A 19,493-nucleotide genomic window follows, 5' to 3' on the forward strand; every position below is an offset into this window, starting at 1 on the left:
TGGTATACGTTTGGGAGCCTGTAAGTGTTGTTATGTTACCGGTTTTAAGTGTGTTCTCAGTGGTTTAGGCAGTGCAAGTGTTGTGAGAGAGCTGTGGTTGGCTTGTATTATTAAAAAACCCCCACCTTTCTTATGTATTAAAAAAAAAATGCATAGCAGCCAATGTTTAGAATTTATGGATGCTCTTGATGATGAAAACATTCTGTGGTTTTACCAAACTTTAGTTTAAAAGTAGAGGCTGGAAGACCGTTACTACGTGTAATACTACCACTAGAACCAAGTGTAAGAGATGATGCTTGCCATGAATAGTGCTTTGGAGAGCACAGCAAATCACTTGCAGCCCAAAGCAGTGTGGCGTCTAGAATGGCTTGCCGCTGTACCAAGTGATTTTCCTGATGTACCTATAGGACATTTTCTTAAAGGGCAGGTACAGTCTGGCTCATGTCTGTAAATGTAGAATGCGTAAACAGGATGCATTTTATTAATGTAAGCATAACGCTTTTAATTGTATTTGTGTCTTATTGAACTGTACTTTGAATTGATTTTTTTTCTGCACGTGTGATTCATATTTTTTCCAGCTTCCCATGCACCTTACAAGTGGGATTATTGGCCACATGATGATGTTCGCGCTGAATGTAGATTTGTGGGTCTAACTAATCTTGGAGCAACATGTTACTTGGCATCCACTATTCAGCAACTGTACATGATACCAGAGGCCAGACAAGCAATCTTTACTGCAAAGGTATGCTTTGGGTTGTTGTGTGGATTGTGTGGATTTTCATGGAAGTCTAGATTTAGAATCGGTGCAAATGCTGATAAAGTATAGACTTACTTTTAAGACTTACTTCTGGATAAAGAATATTTCTTCAGGACTTTAGTTTGCTTTTTGTTCAGTTGGATTCTTTTGCTGATGTCTAAAGTGAAGATTTTTTTTTTTAAAATGCGTTTGTAATGTAGTAGGTTCTTAAGGTGGCATTGTAATAAAACGTGTTCTCAAACTCATATTTCTGTTGCTATCAACTAGATTTATTCAAGTTTGGTTTTATGTGAATTGTCTGTTGTTTCTTAACTCCTAATCTGTCATTTTGTTAGAATAAATGTCATTCTTCTTGAATGTTTATAAAGTCCCAGAGCATGCATCTTATGCTACCAGAAGTACAGCAAGTCCTGTAAATTATTATACATTGGTTAACTTCCAGAAATACAATATTATTACTTCTAGCTATTTATTGTAAAAGAGAAAGCTTCGTTTTGGTCCCTGACATCAACAGGGCATATATAATGTGTGAAACACCCTAATTGGCAGGGACCTCATCATTTTTTGTTATCTTTAAGTTATTGGTAGTTGTCACTTAATTCATCTAGAATTAGCCATTTATAAATAAAATTGAAAAATAATATAAAAGAGGGAAGCTGCTGGTCTGCACGTGAAATGCATTGTGTAGAAGGTCGACCACAACATCTATGAATTGAAAAAAAATATTCCAAAATTACTATAGTCTTTTGTAATACCTTCCCAAAACCTCCAGCTGCAGTAAATTTTTAGAAAATAGAGTTACTTTTTGACTTAGGTTTAAGGTTGACATGCCAAAAAAAGGAGTAGGTAGTGCTTTATATATAAGTGTAAAATAGTGTACTGTGTGTTCTTGTACACAATCAGTTTTCTTAATTGTCCATAATAAAGTGGTTGGTTTTTTTATTTAGAAAGATGATTGTTTCATCTTTCTAAGGGCTGTTTTTGGAAAGTTATAAGCAAAAAGATAAAGTCTTCTTTTATCAATTTCTTTTAGTATTCGGAAGATATGAAACACAAGACCACTCTACTAGAACTCCAGAAAATGTTTACATACTTAATGGTAGGTGCGAAAGAGGATATTTTATAAAGTATCCTATTTTCCTAAAAAAAAAGAAAAAAGAAAGAAAAATGTAGTTACCATTCTATGTGTAAATTCTTGGCAGCTTAAGTCCATTGTGCCTAAGTTTTGTAAATGAGTGTCTTAACTGAAACAGTTTTTACCCACTTTAAAGCTGTTATTCAGCAAATCAGTTAAGCAAACATTGGCATAATAGTTTTCACGAAGAGGCAGTGTAAATCCTGATCTAAGATAGGCTTTAATATTGGGCACCGACTATAATGAGCAAGCAGCAGCTCTCAAACGTTAATGATTGTCTACTGTGTTCTTAAAAAAAAAGTTTGTGAAGTGAATATATGGGAACATCAGGCTCAGGTGCCACAGTCTGAGCATCTTTCACTTATATAAACCTTTTACTCCCAGCACATCAGTGCTTAGGTGAACACAGGATGTTTACCATAACTATGGGACTTCAGTTACGAGTGAGTTTCAAGTATGAAAGTCTAATCTGCTTTTTAGTTACAGTCGTGATGTAGCTGGGTATCAGGGCTGTGCCCTGTGTGGACACCCTGTGCACTTACATTGCTAAATTTCTGAGTGGTCCAGGAGCTCCCTGGCCAGGCATCTCCTTGGATGCAGTAATAGAGCAGCTTGAGACAATGGACCAATTTGAAACTGGGAAATTGACTGTACCTTCCCAATGAAGTATTCGACTGTTACAGGAGCCCTCCCAGTAGGAATCTGGGACAGTTCTACTATTGCCTCTGCTGTGTCTAGACCAGTTTCCAAATTGATTTTTGTAAATGATCGATAAAAACTGTTTCTGCAGAAATGACTGCATAGGACAGTCTTTTGTATGGATTTAAGATATTTAAGAGATACTTTGTACGTAGTTAAGGTGAATCAATAGTAATGAATTATACAGATGCGGGGGAGGTCACATAGGACTTCTACCAGCTGGATTATAAGAATGTAGCAAAATGGTGATTTGAGGAGTCTCTCCAGGTCTAACTGAAGCTACCACTGCAAGGACCGTAGCAACAGACTTCCATCACCACCAAACACCAACTGGCTGTCCCGTTAGGATGTTTTGGAGCACCATGCCAAGATCCCAATAAATTATTTCTTCATTTTAACAAACACTCTGCCATGAGTGTCTGTCCAACACCATTGTCACTCATTCTGTTTCACATGGACCTTGATGTAAAGGGCTTCGAGCTTGATTCTTCGTTTAATCATGAAACAATTTGTTTGTCCCAGTTTCCCTGGTGATAAAATAAAATACTATTTTTGTTCATTGCATTTTCCTTGCTCCAATATTTTAAAGGTTAATGTGTTGAAATAAAGCATTAAAAAGCAATTAAAAATTTTGAAGTTCCAGAACCAAGCAAAATTGAGGTAGTTCACAGGTGTTCACGGTTCTTAAAATAGTGAAACATTTCTGAAATAATGAAAAAAGAAAACTGTGAGGAGAGCTGAGTCTTTTTGTTCTTGGCACTGGCTTTTGTGAAAGAAATTCATACCCACTTTGAAGACAAATAGAGGAAAGGAATTTAGGCATGTAGTGCCTGCCATGAATAATAGAAAAAAATTAATCTAGGTGTTTACATAAGCATAAAATAATATAGGAACATAAAATCATACGAAGATTTACCATTGTTAAAGTCTTGAAGAAAGGCTTTATTCCAAAAAAGGTAATATTTACAGGAAGCACTGTCTTGCCACACATCCTTAAAAGAAAATAGTATGTATATCATTGTTTAGAAGAACAAAGTTCCTTCTACTGTAAATAAGTTCTGCATTCCCAGTGTGCAAGGCAGTGTATTCTAAAGAATTGCTTTCTACTGCAAATTCTTTTCTCTGACCGAACACATGCAGTTGAGAACTAGATGATACAGTTTTACACCATAGAGAAGTCTGAATGAGAATTAAGCAGTTGTCAAGATTTAAGTCAGTAATGTCCAGAAATACATAAATACAGGCTGATATTCCTCATACCATATTTTGTATCTGCAGAAACTGGATGTGTCACATCTTCAGCCAAGTTCTTGTATTTTAATGATTCATTTAACTAATTATTTATTAAATATAATGTAATAATATTTTACGAGTGATATTTTAATAACGAATATCATAATAATGATAATCAGTTAGTTTAGAACTGCTTCACATTTCATCAGAAGCATTTAAGCACTTAAACAGCTTTGTTGCCTAATAGGCATATGGAGATATTGTATGTAAAAGTATGTCATTTTTTAAATAGACATTTGTATATGTATGTTTGGTATATCTGTGTCACTTCAAAATATAAGGATTTGCGTTGATTTGTTTTGCTTGATTTTCTTACCTAAAGGAAAGTGAATGTAAGGCATACAATCCAAGGCCTTTCTGTAAAACCTATACCATGGATAAGCAGCCACTGAACACTGGAGAGCAGAAAGATATGACTGAATTCTTCACTGACCTCATAACAAAAATAGAAGAAATGTCTCCAGAACTGGTGAGTTATTAAGAGGGAGCAAAAGGGGAGCTTGAAAACTTACGGATTTGCTCAAATTTCCTTGACAGAATTTATTCATTCATTCACAGAAAAATACAGTGAAAAGTTTGTTTGGAGGTGTTATCACAAACAATGTTGTTTCTTTGGTAAGTATTCTTTCCCTATCCTTATCTTTCCAAGATTTTTTTTTTTTAACCTCTCAAAATAGTTATTTCATTGCTTTTCTCTTTCATTGCTGTGATTTAGGACTGTGAGCATGTAAGTCAGACTGCTGAAGAGTTCTATACAGTAAGATGCCAGGTGGCAGATATGAAGAATATTTATGTAAGTAATGCCAGGCTGAGACGTGTACCATAGATCACAATTACAAATGGGTGCGGTCAAGTATAAAAGACCGTACCATACGCTGTTGAATATGTTGATGCTTTCTGTATCTGTACTCTCGTTTTGGTGTATTTCTAGGTTGATATTACTACGTAATTTGGTCGAATTTTTTCATCTTTTCAATGCAACATGCTATCAGCTGGTGCCATTTGGAGTTGACTAAAGACTATGTTATAGTCAGTCAGTAATCACTTACTCCCTCCTGTGTTTTGAAAAATGCTACGGCCGTGTTTTATATGAGAGAATTGTAAATGTCAAAAGACTTTATGTATACACGTACTATTGCTTCTTAAGTTAGTTTAAAACTCAGACCAAAATTATTTTAGGCTTTCGAGTTTTTTAAACAACTATTAATCCCCACACTGGGAATTTGAATTTAAAGCACTTGAATTCTTTGCGACAGCTTGGAATATTGAGTACTATTTTTCTCAATTGGTTCCTTAATTTTGTGTTTGAGTTAGGAACTGGTTTTTCTGTAACAATGTCAAACTCTTCTCTTAGTTCAGTTGCATGCTCTTTTTGCAAACTTTCTGGTGCCTTTGACCACCTTTATTTCATAACTTACGGAAATGTTAATTAAACTTACTGTAAGATTGAGAGAGAGGGATTTGTAAAGCACACCATGTAAGCACAAGATACAAATATCCAAGATAAACCTAAGTTCCTTCTTTTTTTGCTTATTATGTGTAGGAATCTCTTGATGAAGTAACTATTAAAGATACCTTGGAAGGTGACAACATGTATACATGTTCTCATTGTGGGAAGAAAGTGCGGGCTGAAAAAAGGTATTGTTAAGAATAAATAAACATTTCTAATGTTTCTTTTTAATAAATTACTGAAATTACTATTTGAATCAGGGTAATCCTTTAGATGAAACGGGACTGTGGTTTCATTCAGTTCGCTACTGTGTGGGCCTATGAGGTTGTGGTCCTTGTGCAAATGAGCACATAACTAAGAAATCTAATTTCCAAAACATAGAATATTAGGTACCTTAGAAAAAGATCATCTAGACAGCAAAATGTGCATGACCTTTTTTAATGTAAATGAAAAGAAATTTTTAATTAGTACCTTTTGAAATCTGTTGTTTTTCCCATTTTTAAAAGATCAAATTCTTTCAGAGTTTGTTCAGTACTTGTGTTATTCATTATGCAGGATAATTGCTTAGGTTTCATACATAGCCCCAAATTTCTTAATTAACATTGGTAGTTTTAAAAATGTTTCCGTATTTTAAGTAGTCTGCTAATAAAGAGAAAGCTAAATAAAAATTTTGTATTGTCTTTATATTGCAACTAACAAATTTCTTTGTTAGAGATGAAAAACCTCACAGTTGTTTTTGTAGCTGTTATAAATGACGTGGGTGAAAGAGTAACCTACTTTAAAACCATTAATGTGAAGTTTATGAGATTTAATACAAGATACGTTCTGTATTGAAACTTGTCAGTTACAAGATAGTAGCTCCGTCTAATGAGGAGATTTGCATTGTTAAATTCGTTCCTGACTCATTTTACGATACCATTCTAGAAAACTGTCATTTGTACTGTATGAACAAATTTGATGTTTCTTCCAAGACACGATGATAGGCTAAATGGAATTGTTCAGTAGGCTAAATTTGACCTTTCTGCTGCCAGTTAGACTGCCCTGCTCTAGGGCATTATGATAGCTGAATTTTACGTTTATGTGACTTAGCAACAGATTTCCAATTTTATGTTAAAATCTTGGTGAAAATACAATTCTACCTACTAAGCTTTTGTAAATCGTGATTATTTCTAATCCTTCAGGGCATGTTTTAAGAAACTACCTCGTATCTTAAGCTTCAACACAATGAGATACACATTTAATATGGTAACCATGATGAAGGAGAAAGTCAATACGCATTTTTCATTCCCCTTACGTTTGGATATGACACCTTACACTGAAGATTTCCTCATGGGAAAAAATGACAGAAAAGAAGGTATGCCTCATAAAATGTATTCAACAGGCTTTGTCTCTTTCATCTGCATACTGCTTTCTGTATGCATAACGTATGCAAACAATTAGTGATTTTCTTTTTAAGAAAATAAAATCAAACATACGTTTTAATCAACCTATATTCCCAAAGTCACGTATGTTATTTAATATGAGAAAACCAGCCAATTATTTTTCTTTTCATATAATGTTCAATTTGAATTATTCTTAAATTGGTTTTTAAAGTATGAGAGAAATTACCAATAGTTACATACAGTTTATCATTGGCCTGTTTTGATTTTGCAGGGTAATACGTGAACTTCAGCAAATGGCTGACTAACTGTCATCATAAATAAGATGTGCTAACTTGGAATAACTTAGTTATTAGTCCTGATCTCTTCACTAGTGATGCTTTGCAAAAAAAGCTGTAGCTTTCACAAGAGTTGGGATCTGTGCTCCTTGTTCTGGGTATGGAGTTTCTGGCTGTCATCATTGTGGAGTGCTGAAAAGAAATTTAAGTGCAGCTACAGGAAATGTGTAATACTGAAGTTCAGTTTTTTAGGAAATAACTGATTAAATATTGTATTAAACTACTTCAGGTTTTAAGGAAGATGGTGAATATTTGAAAGAAACTGAAAGTTACGAATATGATCTGATAGGCGTAACGGTTCATACAGGAACAGCAGATGGTGGACATTACTACAGTTTTATCAGAGATATAGTCAATCCCCACGCTTACAAAAACAACAAATGGTGAGTTAAGCAAAACAAAATTTTATAATTCCTTATGTTTAAATAACCAAAACTTGTTGGCTTTGTCAGATGCAGTTATATAGGAGATATGTGCTGTAGGTTCCCCTCAAAAGCACAAGATGTAGGAATTTGATCGGTCTAAGTACATTAATTTATCAGTTTGTTTGTTGTAGCTGAAATAGTTGTGGAGTGCCTTGGACACAGGGGCAGCAGGAGAATGCCATGCTAGCCTCACATTACAGCCAATGCTTGTTTCTTGGCATAAATATCAATGACACTATTTTATCTGTAGAAATGAATAGTAAGATTTAATAGATTGTCCTTCACAAAATCTGGTTGTTACCTTTGACGAGCACACAGCTACATTTATGATTGTGGAATTCGGTCCTTTTCATTATGTCCATTTTCAGCGAAACAACAATTTGAATTTTTCTTCACTTTAAACTCGTTGCATCCTGTGTGGCAGAAATGATGTTGTAATACCTAGGTTATCTAAATCTGTACTTACTGTGCTTTTTATATGTGGAATTGTTTTCACATTTGATTTTTAAGTTTATCTAGCTGATGATCTTTTCCTATTGGCCAGCTCCTCCTAGATGCAATTTACAGTGACGTACTGGAATATTTGACAGCATTTATTTTTCTAGCCCTTCTTTTCAAAGATTAAAAAAAGAGACAGGATCTTCTTACACATAAGTGATAGATAGATGAATAAATGCTATGCACTATTTTCTTTTTTAAATAATAATTTTTCTTTTTTTTTTTTTTTTTTTAACTATGACATCCCATTTCTAATTTGGAAACTTCTGCATACATTGGGCATATTATGGTTGTGAAGAGGAAGAAAAAGTTGGGAAAAGTAGCCTGGGAAAGGGATGAGACGTGGGCATGGAAAGGAGGGAGGATCTTGCTAGGTGACTTAAGAAAGCAGGGAACGCTCTCTGCCTGTCGTTTATGGATGTCATATCTCAGATTCTCAGCTGAGGCCCTGGAATAGGAGACAAGATTTCCTCTATTCCTGTTCTCTAGAACAGCTAGGTGGAGCATTTTTGAAACAGTTTCAACTCGTGCCCCAATCCCTGCTCCAAAGGGAATCCATAACAGTGTACCATCTTCTCTGCCTCCTTCCAGTTTCAGTTCTACTGTTACATGGAATGATTCTCCTCTTTTTAATTTTGATTTCCATTTCACTCAGATTGAAAAGGAAAAGGCAAATCTTCTTAGCTGCATTAAAACCCTATCTGTACCAGAGTCAGGATGGAAAAATGAGGAAAATGATGTGTCTCTTGATACAAAGAAAAACCATAAACTGTTGAAATGCTGACTTCCTGATCTTACTGAAAGGAAGTCACTTTTGGGATCAGTTTTTAGTTTGCTGTGATTCAAACAAGACATTAGAAATTAATAGGAATACTTAAATCTGAAGAATCATTGTTTTACAGGTATCTTTTCAATGATGCTGAAGTAAAACCGTTTGATTCTGCCCAGCTTGCTTCAGAATGTTTTGGTGGAGAAATGACTGTAAGTTATGATTTTTATTTTTGTCTTGTTCAACCATTACCATATCTGTTCTGAAGACTTTCATGAAGGATTCCATAGTGTTCACCTTTGGTCTGCCATCTGTCGTGAATGCATATGAAACAGTTAGAAGTGTTAGCTAGGTTTTATTAAACTTGTGACATCTTTGTTGTGCAAGTGATACTTTATCCTATGTTTATCTTAAGATAGCTGTTCTTCCACCATCAATCTCTTCAAAGGGTCTCCCCCTCCTTTGGGGGATGAAAGACTTGGCAAAGTTAGACTGCTTGCAAGCTGGTAATGCAAGCTTTCTAGTTTTTCCACACTCTGTAGAACAGAAGTTAAGCCGATAAAGGAGAAGGGTCTTAATTTCTCCTGTACCAACTATCATATTATTTAGTTTGTGAATATGAATCCAAATATTCTTATGGAGTTTTAAAAGACAGGTGTCAGAAGTATAGCGTAGGTATTGCTCATGAATCGGAATGAATTAGTGAAGTGTCTCTCCAAAGAAGAGGTATTTCTTCACTATATTCTGCTTTGTACCATCATATTATTTATTTACTTATAAAAAAGTGAGTATGCAACTAATTTAGGAATCCTTCGCTTAGATGGCTTTGTAGCTCAGACTGTTGACTGAAGGAATAATTACTTCAAGCTTATTCTGGAAAAACAGGGCTTTTTGATCTTTGTCTATGCCTTGTGTCAGTAATTTCCAGATTCTGGTCTGTGAACCTCTTACGGTCACATCCTTTTTCATTGGTGACAGAACTGAACTAAAAACCTGTCAGATCTGTGTACAGCTATGCTGCTGTTCAGCAGGAAGGTTTGAGCTCTGATATTAGTAAGTGATTTTCAAGCTAATGGATCTACAGGCTTGAATAGTTTTGCTTGTTCCTTTTATTGTAAGAAGCTAGAATTTCTTAAGTTGATGTTTGCTTTCAGTAGTGCAAGGTTTTTCAATACAGTATCAGCTTTGTCTTTTGGATCAGCCTGCTGCCCTTTGACATCAGTCTGAATATTTTTACACAGTATTAATACAAATAACTGTTGAACGACACTCAAATGTTCTCAGGTTATGCTTGAATTGATCACTTTTTATAATTATATATCAGTGGTGTGGTTTAACCCGGCAGGCAACTAAACACCACGCAGCCGTTCGCTCAATCCCCCTGCCCCCAGTGGGATGGGAGAGAGAACTGGGGGGGGGGAGGAAAAAAAAGTAAAATTTGTGGGTTGAGATAAAGACAGTTTAATAGAACAGAGAAGGAAGGGAAAATAATAATAACGATGATAAAAGAATATACAAAACAAGTGATGCACAATGCAATTGCTCACCACCCGCCAACCGATGCCCAGCCAGTTCCCGAGCAGCGGTTGCCGGCCCCCAGCCAACTCCCCCCAGTTTCTATACTGAGCATGATGTCGTATGGTATGGAATAGCCCTTTGGCCAGTTTGGGTCAGCTGTCCTGGCTGTGCCCCCTCCCAGCTTCTCGCTGGCAGGGCATGAGAAGCTGAAAAGTCCTTGACTAGTGTAAGCACTACTTAGCAACAACTAAAACATCAGTGTGTTATCAACATTGTTCTCATCCTAAATCCAAAACACAGCACCATACCAGCTGCTAGGAAGAAAACTACCTCTATTCCAGCCGAAACCAGGACAATCATTATATAAAACACATTATTAATAATGCAGTATCTTACTAAAACAGTTCTGTGAATAAGAAAAATCCTCTTGTCTGATAAAGAGAATAGCAGAAATAAAACAAAAAATCATCTTGTTTGGCAAATGGATAAAATACCTTTAGGTGCCGAAAAAGAAGAGGTGTCAATGAGATGGATGAGATGGGAAATTGCATGAGATACAGGTCACAATATTGCATAGCAACTCTGAAAAATCAGAATAGGCCACTGTAGAAGAAAAAAGGAAAGAAGACTACTTTGAGCAAGAAATAAATTGTCAGCAGCCTCTCTGCAAATGTCCTGAAATAGTTTGCTTGCACGTTTATGTCAAACTGTTGATAACCAGGCTATTAAAAAAAGCTTGTAATTAATGGTTTTACTTTCTTCTTGACAGACAAAAACTTACGATTCCGTTACTGATAAATTTATGGACTTCTCCTTTGAAAAGGTATTTCTCTTCCAAACACTTGTTATGTGATTATATTTCTACTTTAATGATTTATCTCTCAAAGCAAAAATTATACAGATGTTTTTTTCTTAAAGACGCACAGCGCTTACATGCTGTTTTATAAACGGATGGAACCAGAGGAGGAAAATGGCAAAGACTACAAATTTGATGTTTCATCAGAATTGCTGGAGGTACAAGTTGATTTGTTTTAACACCAATTTTAAAGTACTATAGGAAATCCTAAACAAATCAGGAATCAGAATAAACATAGGAAAGCAAATAAAATTTAAATCAATAAGATGACAATCCTTTCATTTAGCTGTCTTCCTTAGAAGAATGTTGTTTGATAGGAAGTAAATTAAGGTTTCCACTGTATGTAAATTTTAGACTTTTTCTTATTCTGTCCTGTATTTTTTAGTTCAGGTATCTGAAACATTCTGCTTCATATTTGTAAAAAATGGTAGAGCACTGTTTGTTTGGGTTTTGTGAGTGCTTATCAACATTTTCTGAACAGTTTTTCATCCTTCAGTTTCTCAGCAGCTTATTGCTTTGAGGGGGGACAGAGTAAGAGAACAGTTCCAGCTGTTTTCACTTTTGCTAGTGGGTTGGGAAATTCTAAGTGAAAGCAATACAAGATGGTGACTATTTGTGCTTATGATCAGGAGCATCAGTCAGAAAAGGATCCTTTCCTCCCTGTAGTCACAGAGTAGCCCAGGTGTTAGTAAAAGGGGTAGGGGAAACAAAACCCAGTAACAGCTACATCTCCCTGTTCTCCTCAGTGATGAGGGCTGCTCTTAGGATATCTGGCTATTTATATCAAGATACTGAGGATATATATCTTGATATATATCAAGATGGTCTGAGGAATTGGAAAAGGCAGCACACAGGAGCAGAGTATTTCACTAGGGATCTCACTGTGCTTGATGTATCCCTAATATGGGATTTGTAAGACATTCTTCTCCCTTTTTATCACCTGAAAAGCCAGTTTCCCTCTTCCCTCTGGCAGAAACATTGCTTTATCATCTGTCGCATGTTAGGTTCTTACCTTAAAAAGACTCTTCATCCCTAGCCAGCAAATCAGATCGTGCTTTTTATCCTTCTTAGTCTTAAAAATAATAATAGATTTTATCAGAGTTAAGCTTTTAAACTATTTTTATGTGAAAAATGCTACAAACAGCTTTGGTCAAAAACATCATTTTGGACAGAGGAACAGGGGGACCTGGCATGAAACCCTTTCCTGGTCCGTGATGGAGAATCGAATCTTACTCTTTAAGAATTTATGAGAAGTGCACAGAGCTCATCAGGTTTTGGGTCAGAACTTAATGGCCTCAAGTTGCACCAGGGGAGGTTTAGATTGGACGTGAGGAAAAATTTCTTTACTGAAAGAGTGGTTAAACATTGGAACAGGCTGCCCAGGGAAGTGGTGGAGTCCCCATCCCTGGAGGTATTTAAAAGATGTGTAGATGAGGCACTTAGGGACATGGTTTAGTGGGCATGGTGGTGTTGGGTCGACGGTTGGACTCGATGATCTTAGAGGTCTTTTCCAACCTCAATGATTCTATGATTCTATGATTCAGATGTACCTAGTTAGGCTGCTGGAAAGTCTGTCTAATCTCAATTAGTGAAACTATGTGTTAAGAGAGTTTTTTTGTTTTTTAAGTTATTACACTATCGCAGACATCAAAATATGGTCTTAAACTGTGGTTCTTTTATAATGTGTTGGACCAGTTCTCAAAATTTCAGCCTAAAAATGTGAGTAATTAAGTTGTAAAAATGAGATCACAGAAAGAGGAGAAGGTTCTGAGCTCTGTTCTGCAGTTGTATGGCAGGCAAAACTAATACTCGCTATAGTACAAATAAAACAACTTTGAGCCAATCCTTTAAAATAAAGAAAATGTTTCCAGAAATGGTTTTTCGTAAGAAAAAAATGTGTTTTCTTAGCCATGGCAAGCGTTTAAATATTCTTAAAATCATGCTTATGTAGTGAAATAAACTGCTTTCTTGTATCTGATGTTAGCATTTTTTCTTCAGTGGATATGGCATGATAACATGCAGTTTCTTCAAGACAAGAACATTTTTGAACATACATATTTTGGGTAAGTTGTTCTTAAAAAGTGTAATATTAATGCTTCTTTTCTTCTTGCAGATTTTCATTATTTATTTTAATTAACAAATAAAATTACTGACTCTAGGTTTATGTGGCAGTTGTGTAGTAGCATCCCAAGCACACTACCAGATCCAAAAGCGGTTTCCCTGATGACAGCAAAGGTAAGTACTTCAAAAGTATGTCATGCTTATTTTAAATTTTACCTTGTTTACATTTTAATTCAGGCATTCTGTAATTAATGGTGCGATATTTTTTTTTCCAGTTAAGCACTTCCTTTGTACTAGAGACATTTATTCATTCAAAGGAAAAGGTATTCCATTTACTTGTAAATTCTTATTAAGTAGCTGCATGAATGTAGTGAAAAGTATGTCTGTACTTTTTCATTATAAAAGTGTGATTTTGAGATGTAATAAGTACTATAGATGATACAAAGTTAACGTTTAAAGGGTGTCATTTAACACATTTATAGTAAACACTGCACAATGGAAAAAATGTGGGTTCTGCTGTTAGCTTAGTTTACCTTAGCAAAGCATCGGGAACAACAGGTCTTGTGTTCTTTTCATTTGAAAGTTCCTGGATGATTTGGCTCTTAACAAGCCCTTGTTAAAGTCTGATGTAGAGGGGATCGTTTACCATTGAGCAACAGTTGTGCTCATGAATTTTTAAGTTACAAATACTAGCATGAACAACAAGAAAGTTCTATTCTATCTGAAACATCTTTACTCTCAGTCAGATTTTACTTCTTTCTCATCTGGTGGCATAATGCTACTAATTCTAGATTGTCTGCGATTAGTAAGAATATGTACTAATGTGTAATTGGACAATTAGTCCAAATGTGTAGGTACTACTTGCATTAGTTTCAACACATGTACCGTTATTTTTGTGTAGGTGCAACATATCACTAGTTTATAAAGCGTTTAGTGTTTGTAACTATATTCTTAATATTCAGGGTTCAAACTGACCATTGAGAAATGTTTAAAGATTAAGTTGCAATTTATTATTTTAAGTTATAGTGTTTTCTGTATTTCTTTTTACAGCCTACAATGCTTCAGTGGATTGAACTGTTAACAAAACAGTTTAATAACAGTCAGGCAGCTTGTGAAGTAAGTGACTTAGGAACTCAGCAAAGTACAAACCAACTTTCTATATATTGTTTAACTTTCCTGGAGGTTCGTATCCCTGGAATATTTTGGACTATGACGTACTGTATTTAGCATATTTGTGCACTATGAGATGAAATTCACCCTCTCTGAATACTGCAGATTCTGGGGAATGGCTTGACTTTTATTTTCAGAAGCCTATGGTGAGACCACAGGCCAAAATCATTTTGTCACTAGAAGACACACAGTGTCACAACTTCTTTATTTGATTATTACATATGGGTTTGTGTAATTAAGAGGTGTTTAAATGAAATCACACAAGAGAAACGGAAAGACAGCCTAATGTTTAAGGACTAGAATGGCAGGGACTAGAGTTGAATCCAAGGGAAGAGGGCAGTGAGATAAGAGGGTGCAGTGCAATGAAGAGGCTTAGAAAGGGAATAAGAACAGCTAATGTCAGACTTCGCTGAAAACAAATTCATGTAGTGCCTTGCTTGTGAAGCTGAGGATCTTGAACCCAATGTGTAGAAAGACTGAAAACTCCTAGAAGGAGGAGGAAAAAAATGGAGGAATATTTTTTTTTTAATATAAAATTTTTCAGGACACTGCCTAAAGGGAGTCTGGGATGAAGTGGAGAGGGACTGAGAAACCATAGACAAAGAATTCACTGTGGTGTTGGTGAAAACAATTCTGAGATACTGAAGGAAAGTTTGTGATAGACTTTCTGTGATAGTTTGAACGTACAAGGACCCCAATACATACTGTATCCTGCATTAGACCTTATTCAGTACAAATGTATTAAATTCGTTGTTCTTTTATAAATTGATTTTAGGTTGTTCAGTTGCTATGTAACATGCAGTATTTGGGTGATACAGTTTCATTAGTGTGATGTAATCCTAAGATGCTTAAAATGAGTGAAGACATTTAATATAGTAAAAAATACTCAGGTACAATTAAAATAAAAGTAACAACAACTTGGATTCTTTAATTTAAACTGTCTTTCCTTACGAATAAAACAAAATTCGTGGAGTCAGAATACTCAGCTGCATTATTTGCCGAGTCTAACTTTGAATGAATCATTCTCTTGCTATTTTTACACGTTTTCTGTCTCTGGAGGTAGAAAGGCTTTTCCACATGTTAAAATGCAAAAGGGATCTAATTCAGGAACTACATTCTTGTTTAAGCCTATCCCTATTCTACAAGTTTATTCAGCTTATGCTTCATTGTAAGCATCGTTTTTTATTCTGTTGACATCACTTTTCAGGATAACCGTGTCCTTCCAGATAATTGAAAAATGGCATGCAGAACACAGGGATAAGAAGACACTGGATATAAATTTATATTGATGTTTACTGCTATTGATCTTTATTCCTTTCTTCTCATGCACAGAAGACATTTAGATTTCCCTTGGATTAATACTTGCTTATTCCTTACTAATAGTAACATCAGTTTCTCTTCAGACTTTAATATCATGCAAAAAGAAGATTGGACTAGAACAAGTTTGGAACAAAACTAACAAAGTATGTATCTTCTGCAGTGGTTTTTGGATCGTATGGCTGATGATGATTGGTGGCCAATGCAGATTCTAATAAAGTGTCCCAATCAGATTGTGAGACAGGTAAGAAAAAAATGTTCCTTTTTAAGTCAAGTGACTACTTGACCCACGAGTAGAAACAGACAATTATTATGACACATACAATGATTCTGAAAGTTTTTATTAATACCTGTAATTATCTTATTCTTTTCCATTCTTGCATATGATTTAGAGAAAATATTTGGCCGTGAGAGCATTATTGTTGTTTGAAACAAAATCAATATTACTGTAGTGCTGTAGTTGTACAGTTAGGATCACAAAATGTCACAATAGATACAAATTAAGGTTTCTACACTCCCACATGATCTCTACAAATTTGAACACTTTACATTAAACATGCTTTTCTTCTGAATTGGTTCAACAATAATGCGTCAAGACACACATTCAGAAAATAAAAAATAGTGAATTATGTACATTCAGTACTCCTAATGGAAAGCTTCACTTCTAAACTTCTGCCTTTGTGTTTTGTAGATAGATTTAATTTTATAGCATTAGCTGCAAAGTTTTGTTAATACCCTTTTCTGGAAATATTTAAAATTGAAAAAAACTTACATTAGTAGCATTTGGATATTCACAGATACAAATACTATTAATAGTTTCACTTGTAAGTATACTTTCTTTGCAAATAGTTTAGGTAAAAACTTTAGCAATTCCTTTATCTCACCTGAACCCTTCAATTGGTTTAACTTTTCTGATTATTAAAGTAGTCTTTCCATATAGAACCATACATCGTTTCTGTATGCAACCCATTATTAAAGGAAGATATTCCATGGGAGAACTCTATGCAAGCTCTTAGGCAAAGCTCTAATCCTTGATGAATGTTTTAGAAATTAAAAATTACTGGAAGGAATTTCCTTTAAAATTTTCACATAAATCCTTATAGCCAGAGGCAAAATAAAAAAAATCTTGCCAAAAAATATCTAAATATTTCAGAAAACAGAAGAAAAAATAATGTTTATGAGCAGCAGTCTTAAGTCATGTTTCAGTAGTGTACAGTGCACACCAATATTAAAAACTGTTTTTAGGGTTCCTCCGTCAGATTTGTTTGTAAAAAACAGGTTTGACTGTTCTGTTAAAATACAATGTGTCAGTACACTAATAAACAGAATGTGGGCGTCTCAATCTCGGCTTTAACTTTGAATCACATAGAGCTGGAAGTGGTACTTGGAGACAGAATATTCTTTGCTTAGAAAATATGTATTGACATATATGTAAAAGAATGAACATGTGGAGTTCATTTACTTATCCATTTGCAGATGTTCCAGCGTTTGTGTATTCATGTGATACAGAGACTGAGGCCAGTGCATGCACATCTTTATCTTCAGCCAGGAATGGAAGACTGGTAAAATAATAACACCTGAAAACTTCTATTTATTACATGCATTACAGCAGCCGCTTTTGTTTAATGAATTATTCAAAATGGTCTTGTAAACCTAAAATAGTGCTGGTTTAATTCTTCTTTATTATTCTACCCGAAATGCTCTGATTTATTTAAAAATATTATTGTGGTTGGAAAAGCCAGTGTTTAAAGATACATTGTTTGAAACATTTGTTCCCTTAGACTAGGTTTTCAGTATGGTCTTTCTTCTCACTGCCAGTAATACTCACTACTTACGTACATGAGAATCCAATTGTAAATGGGATCCGGAGGCATGTAGGTGCAAACTGTAATTTGTACGTCCAGTAACAGAGGTTGGAGATGAGAGTCTAGTCCTGTGTCATATAGCTAAATCACAGTTTTTGTCAAAAAGTAGGAAAAAATCTATTGGAGTCTCTTTTGTTCTGCTAATTACCAAGAAAACTGTCACTTTGTCTCCAATTATGAAATATTTGTTCTTTCTGATACATAATGAGAAGAAGAAGAAGAAAGTGTTTTTTCTTTCATCTCTTGGGTTAAGCTTGTGATCCTGATAATAACTTTTTTCCAGAGAAAAAATGGCAGAGTTTGTAATAACTATACTGCCACAACAAAATTCAGGACACGAAGATACAGTTTTTACGGCAAAAAATAGAATTTCATTTTCTCTGGAAGCCTTACTTTAAAAGACTCTGTCACTTGTTTTGTTCAGTGATAAGATCCAACTTTCAGGAGGTGAATAAGGTTGAAAGTGCATGTTTTCTGCCTTGTCAGGATCCTGCGTATGCGTTTAGGAGGCAGCCTTTCCTTAGTTCCACAGTATAATTAGCTATAACAACATTCTCTCTTGAAACTCAGGAAATTTGACATGCAAATCAAGAAGACGATTTTAAGTAGGAGATCCCCTAATACTGTTTTTCTAAGAATTCTTTTCCTGACTAGAATCTTGATTCAGAATACTAATTTTATTAACCTTTAAACATTTTGAGTGACAGATGCTGCCTTACTTTAAGCCATGTTGTTATCTAGGCTATACTTGGCATAAGAGGAAGTGTTAGAGATCTGAGTATGATAGTAGGACAGAGTAGAAAACTGTAAGTTTTTCTGAATTTTTGTTGTTTGAATGGTTCAAGATGATTTTATGCTCCATGTATTGTGTGAAATATCTAAATTGGATTTTGTTTTCAGTTCGGATGACATGGATGGTCCTGTGGAAGACATCGGCAGTCGCTCTTGTGTAACACGCTTTGTGAAGACACTCTTGTCAATTATGGAGCATGGTGTTAAGCCTCACAGTAAACATCTCACAGAATACTTTGCCTTTCTTTACGAATTTGCCAAAATGGGAGAAGAGGAAGTAAGTATAACCTTGTAGTTTTGGGAAGTAGGTATGTATATGCATGTATGTATTTTCAAGTAATTCAATATCTACATATTTCAGAGCCAGTTCTTGCTTTCACTGCAAGCCATATCTACAATGGTCCATTTCTACATGGGAACTAAAGGACCTGAAAATGTAAGTTTGAATATCTCGTATAACGAGAACTAGTCTTTCATATTTTACGTATGTGATCATTAGTGCTGTCTCTCTTGAACCATCTTGCAGCTGTAAAATTAAAACTGCTTCACTCATACAATTTGTGTTCAATGTTTAAGTGAATATAATATTTAAAAAAGGTGCTGCATTGGCTATGCTATAAACCAGAGTTTTCTATTTAGTATAGCAATAGATAGTAAGTAGAAGCAATTAAAGTTGCCCTCATCATGCTACTAATGGTAACAATTGATTGCTTACTCCTATTGTACCACTTAAGCTTTTAAATTTACTTGCTTTTTTATTAAATAGACCACCATATCAGGCTATGTAGTGACTTCAACCAGCCTAGCTTTTGCGTTTGTAAATACAATCTAGCTTATGCAAAATGAATGCTTCAACGTGAAAATCACGTGATTACATAGCTCCTTGTTTGATTCATGTAAGTTTATTAAGTTGCTTTGAATAAATGAGAGGACAGAATATATGCAAAACCATGTACAGGCTCTTGGAAATTAAGGCTCAAAATGTCCACATTGAAGTTGTTACTTTTTTTCCTTCAGCCACAAGTTGAAGTACTTTCTGAGGAAGAAGGGGAGGAAGAGGAGGAAGAAGAAGATATACTTTCTTTAGCAGAAGAAAAATACAGGCCTGCTGCACTTGAAAAGATGATTGCCCTGATTGCTCTTCTAGTTGAACAGTCTCGCTCAGAAAGGC

The 19,493-nt window shown here is 35.1% G+C and overlaps 1 protein-coding gene across 6 annotated transcripts in view; it reads left to right on the top strand.

Moving 5' to 3' along the window:
* Positions 1-19,493, top strand: part of USP34 (ubiquitin specific peptidase 34) — a 140,679-nt gene that overhangs the window by 98,416 nt on the left and 22,770 nt on the right. For 5 of the 6 annotated variants that reach the window (XM_076335136.1, XM_076335142.1, XM_076335140.1 and 2 more), the window contains 20 exons: positions 579-742; positions 1,791-1,856; positions 4,207-4,353; positions 4,443-4,499; positions 4,600-4,677; positions 5,428-5,522; positions 6,516-6,688; positions 7,281-7,434; positions 8,877-8,955; positions 11,031-11,084; positions 11,180-11,275; positions 13,116-13,180; positions 13,277-13,352; positions 13,454-13,501; positions 14,229-14,294; positions 15,829-15,909; positions 17,142-17,227; positions 18,431-18,599; positions 18,684-18,758; positions 19,340-19,491. In XM_076335136.1, coding sequence (XP_076191251.1) covers positions 579-742; positions 1,791-1,856; positions 4,207-4,353; positions 4,443-4,499; positions 4,600-4,677; positions 5,428-5,522; positions 6,516-6,688; positions 7,281-7,434; positions 8,877-8,955; positions 11,031-11,084; positions 11,180-11,275; positions 13,116-13,180; positions 13,277-13,352; positions 13,454-13,501; positions 14,229-14,294; positions 15,829-15,909; positions 17,142-17,227; positions 18,431-18,599; positions 18,684-18,758; positions 19,340-19,491 — 1,981 coding nt within the window. The remainder of the gene's footprint in view (positions 1-578; positions 743-1,790; positions 1,857-4,206; positions 4,354-4,442; positions 4,500-4,599; positions 4,678-5,427; positions 5,523-6,515; positions 6,689-7,280; positions 7,435-8,876; positions 8,956-11,030; positions 11,085-11,179; positions 11,276-13,115; positions 13,181-13,276; positions 13,353-13,453; positions 13,502-14,228; positions 14,295-15,828; positions 15,910-17,141; positions 17,228-18,430; positions 18,600-18,683; positions 18,759-19,339; positions 19,492-19,493) is intronic. The other variant, XM_076335137.1, reaches the window with a different exon arrangement.

Source organism: Aptenodytes patagonicus, chromosome 3, assembly GCF_965638725.1.
Source record: "Aptenodytes patagonicus chromosome 3, bAptPat1.pri.cur, whole genome shotgun sequence".
NCBI classification, from domain to species: Eukaryota; Metazoa; Chordata; class Aves; order Sphenisciformes; family Spheniscidae; genus Aptenodytes; species Aptenodytes patagonicus.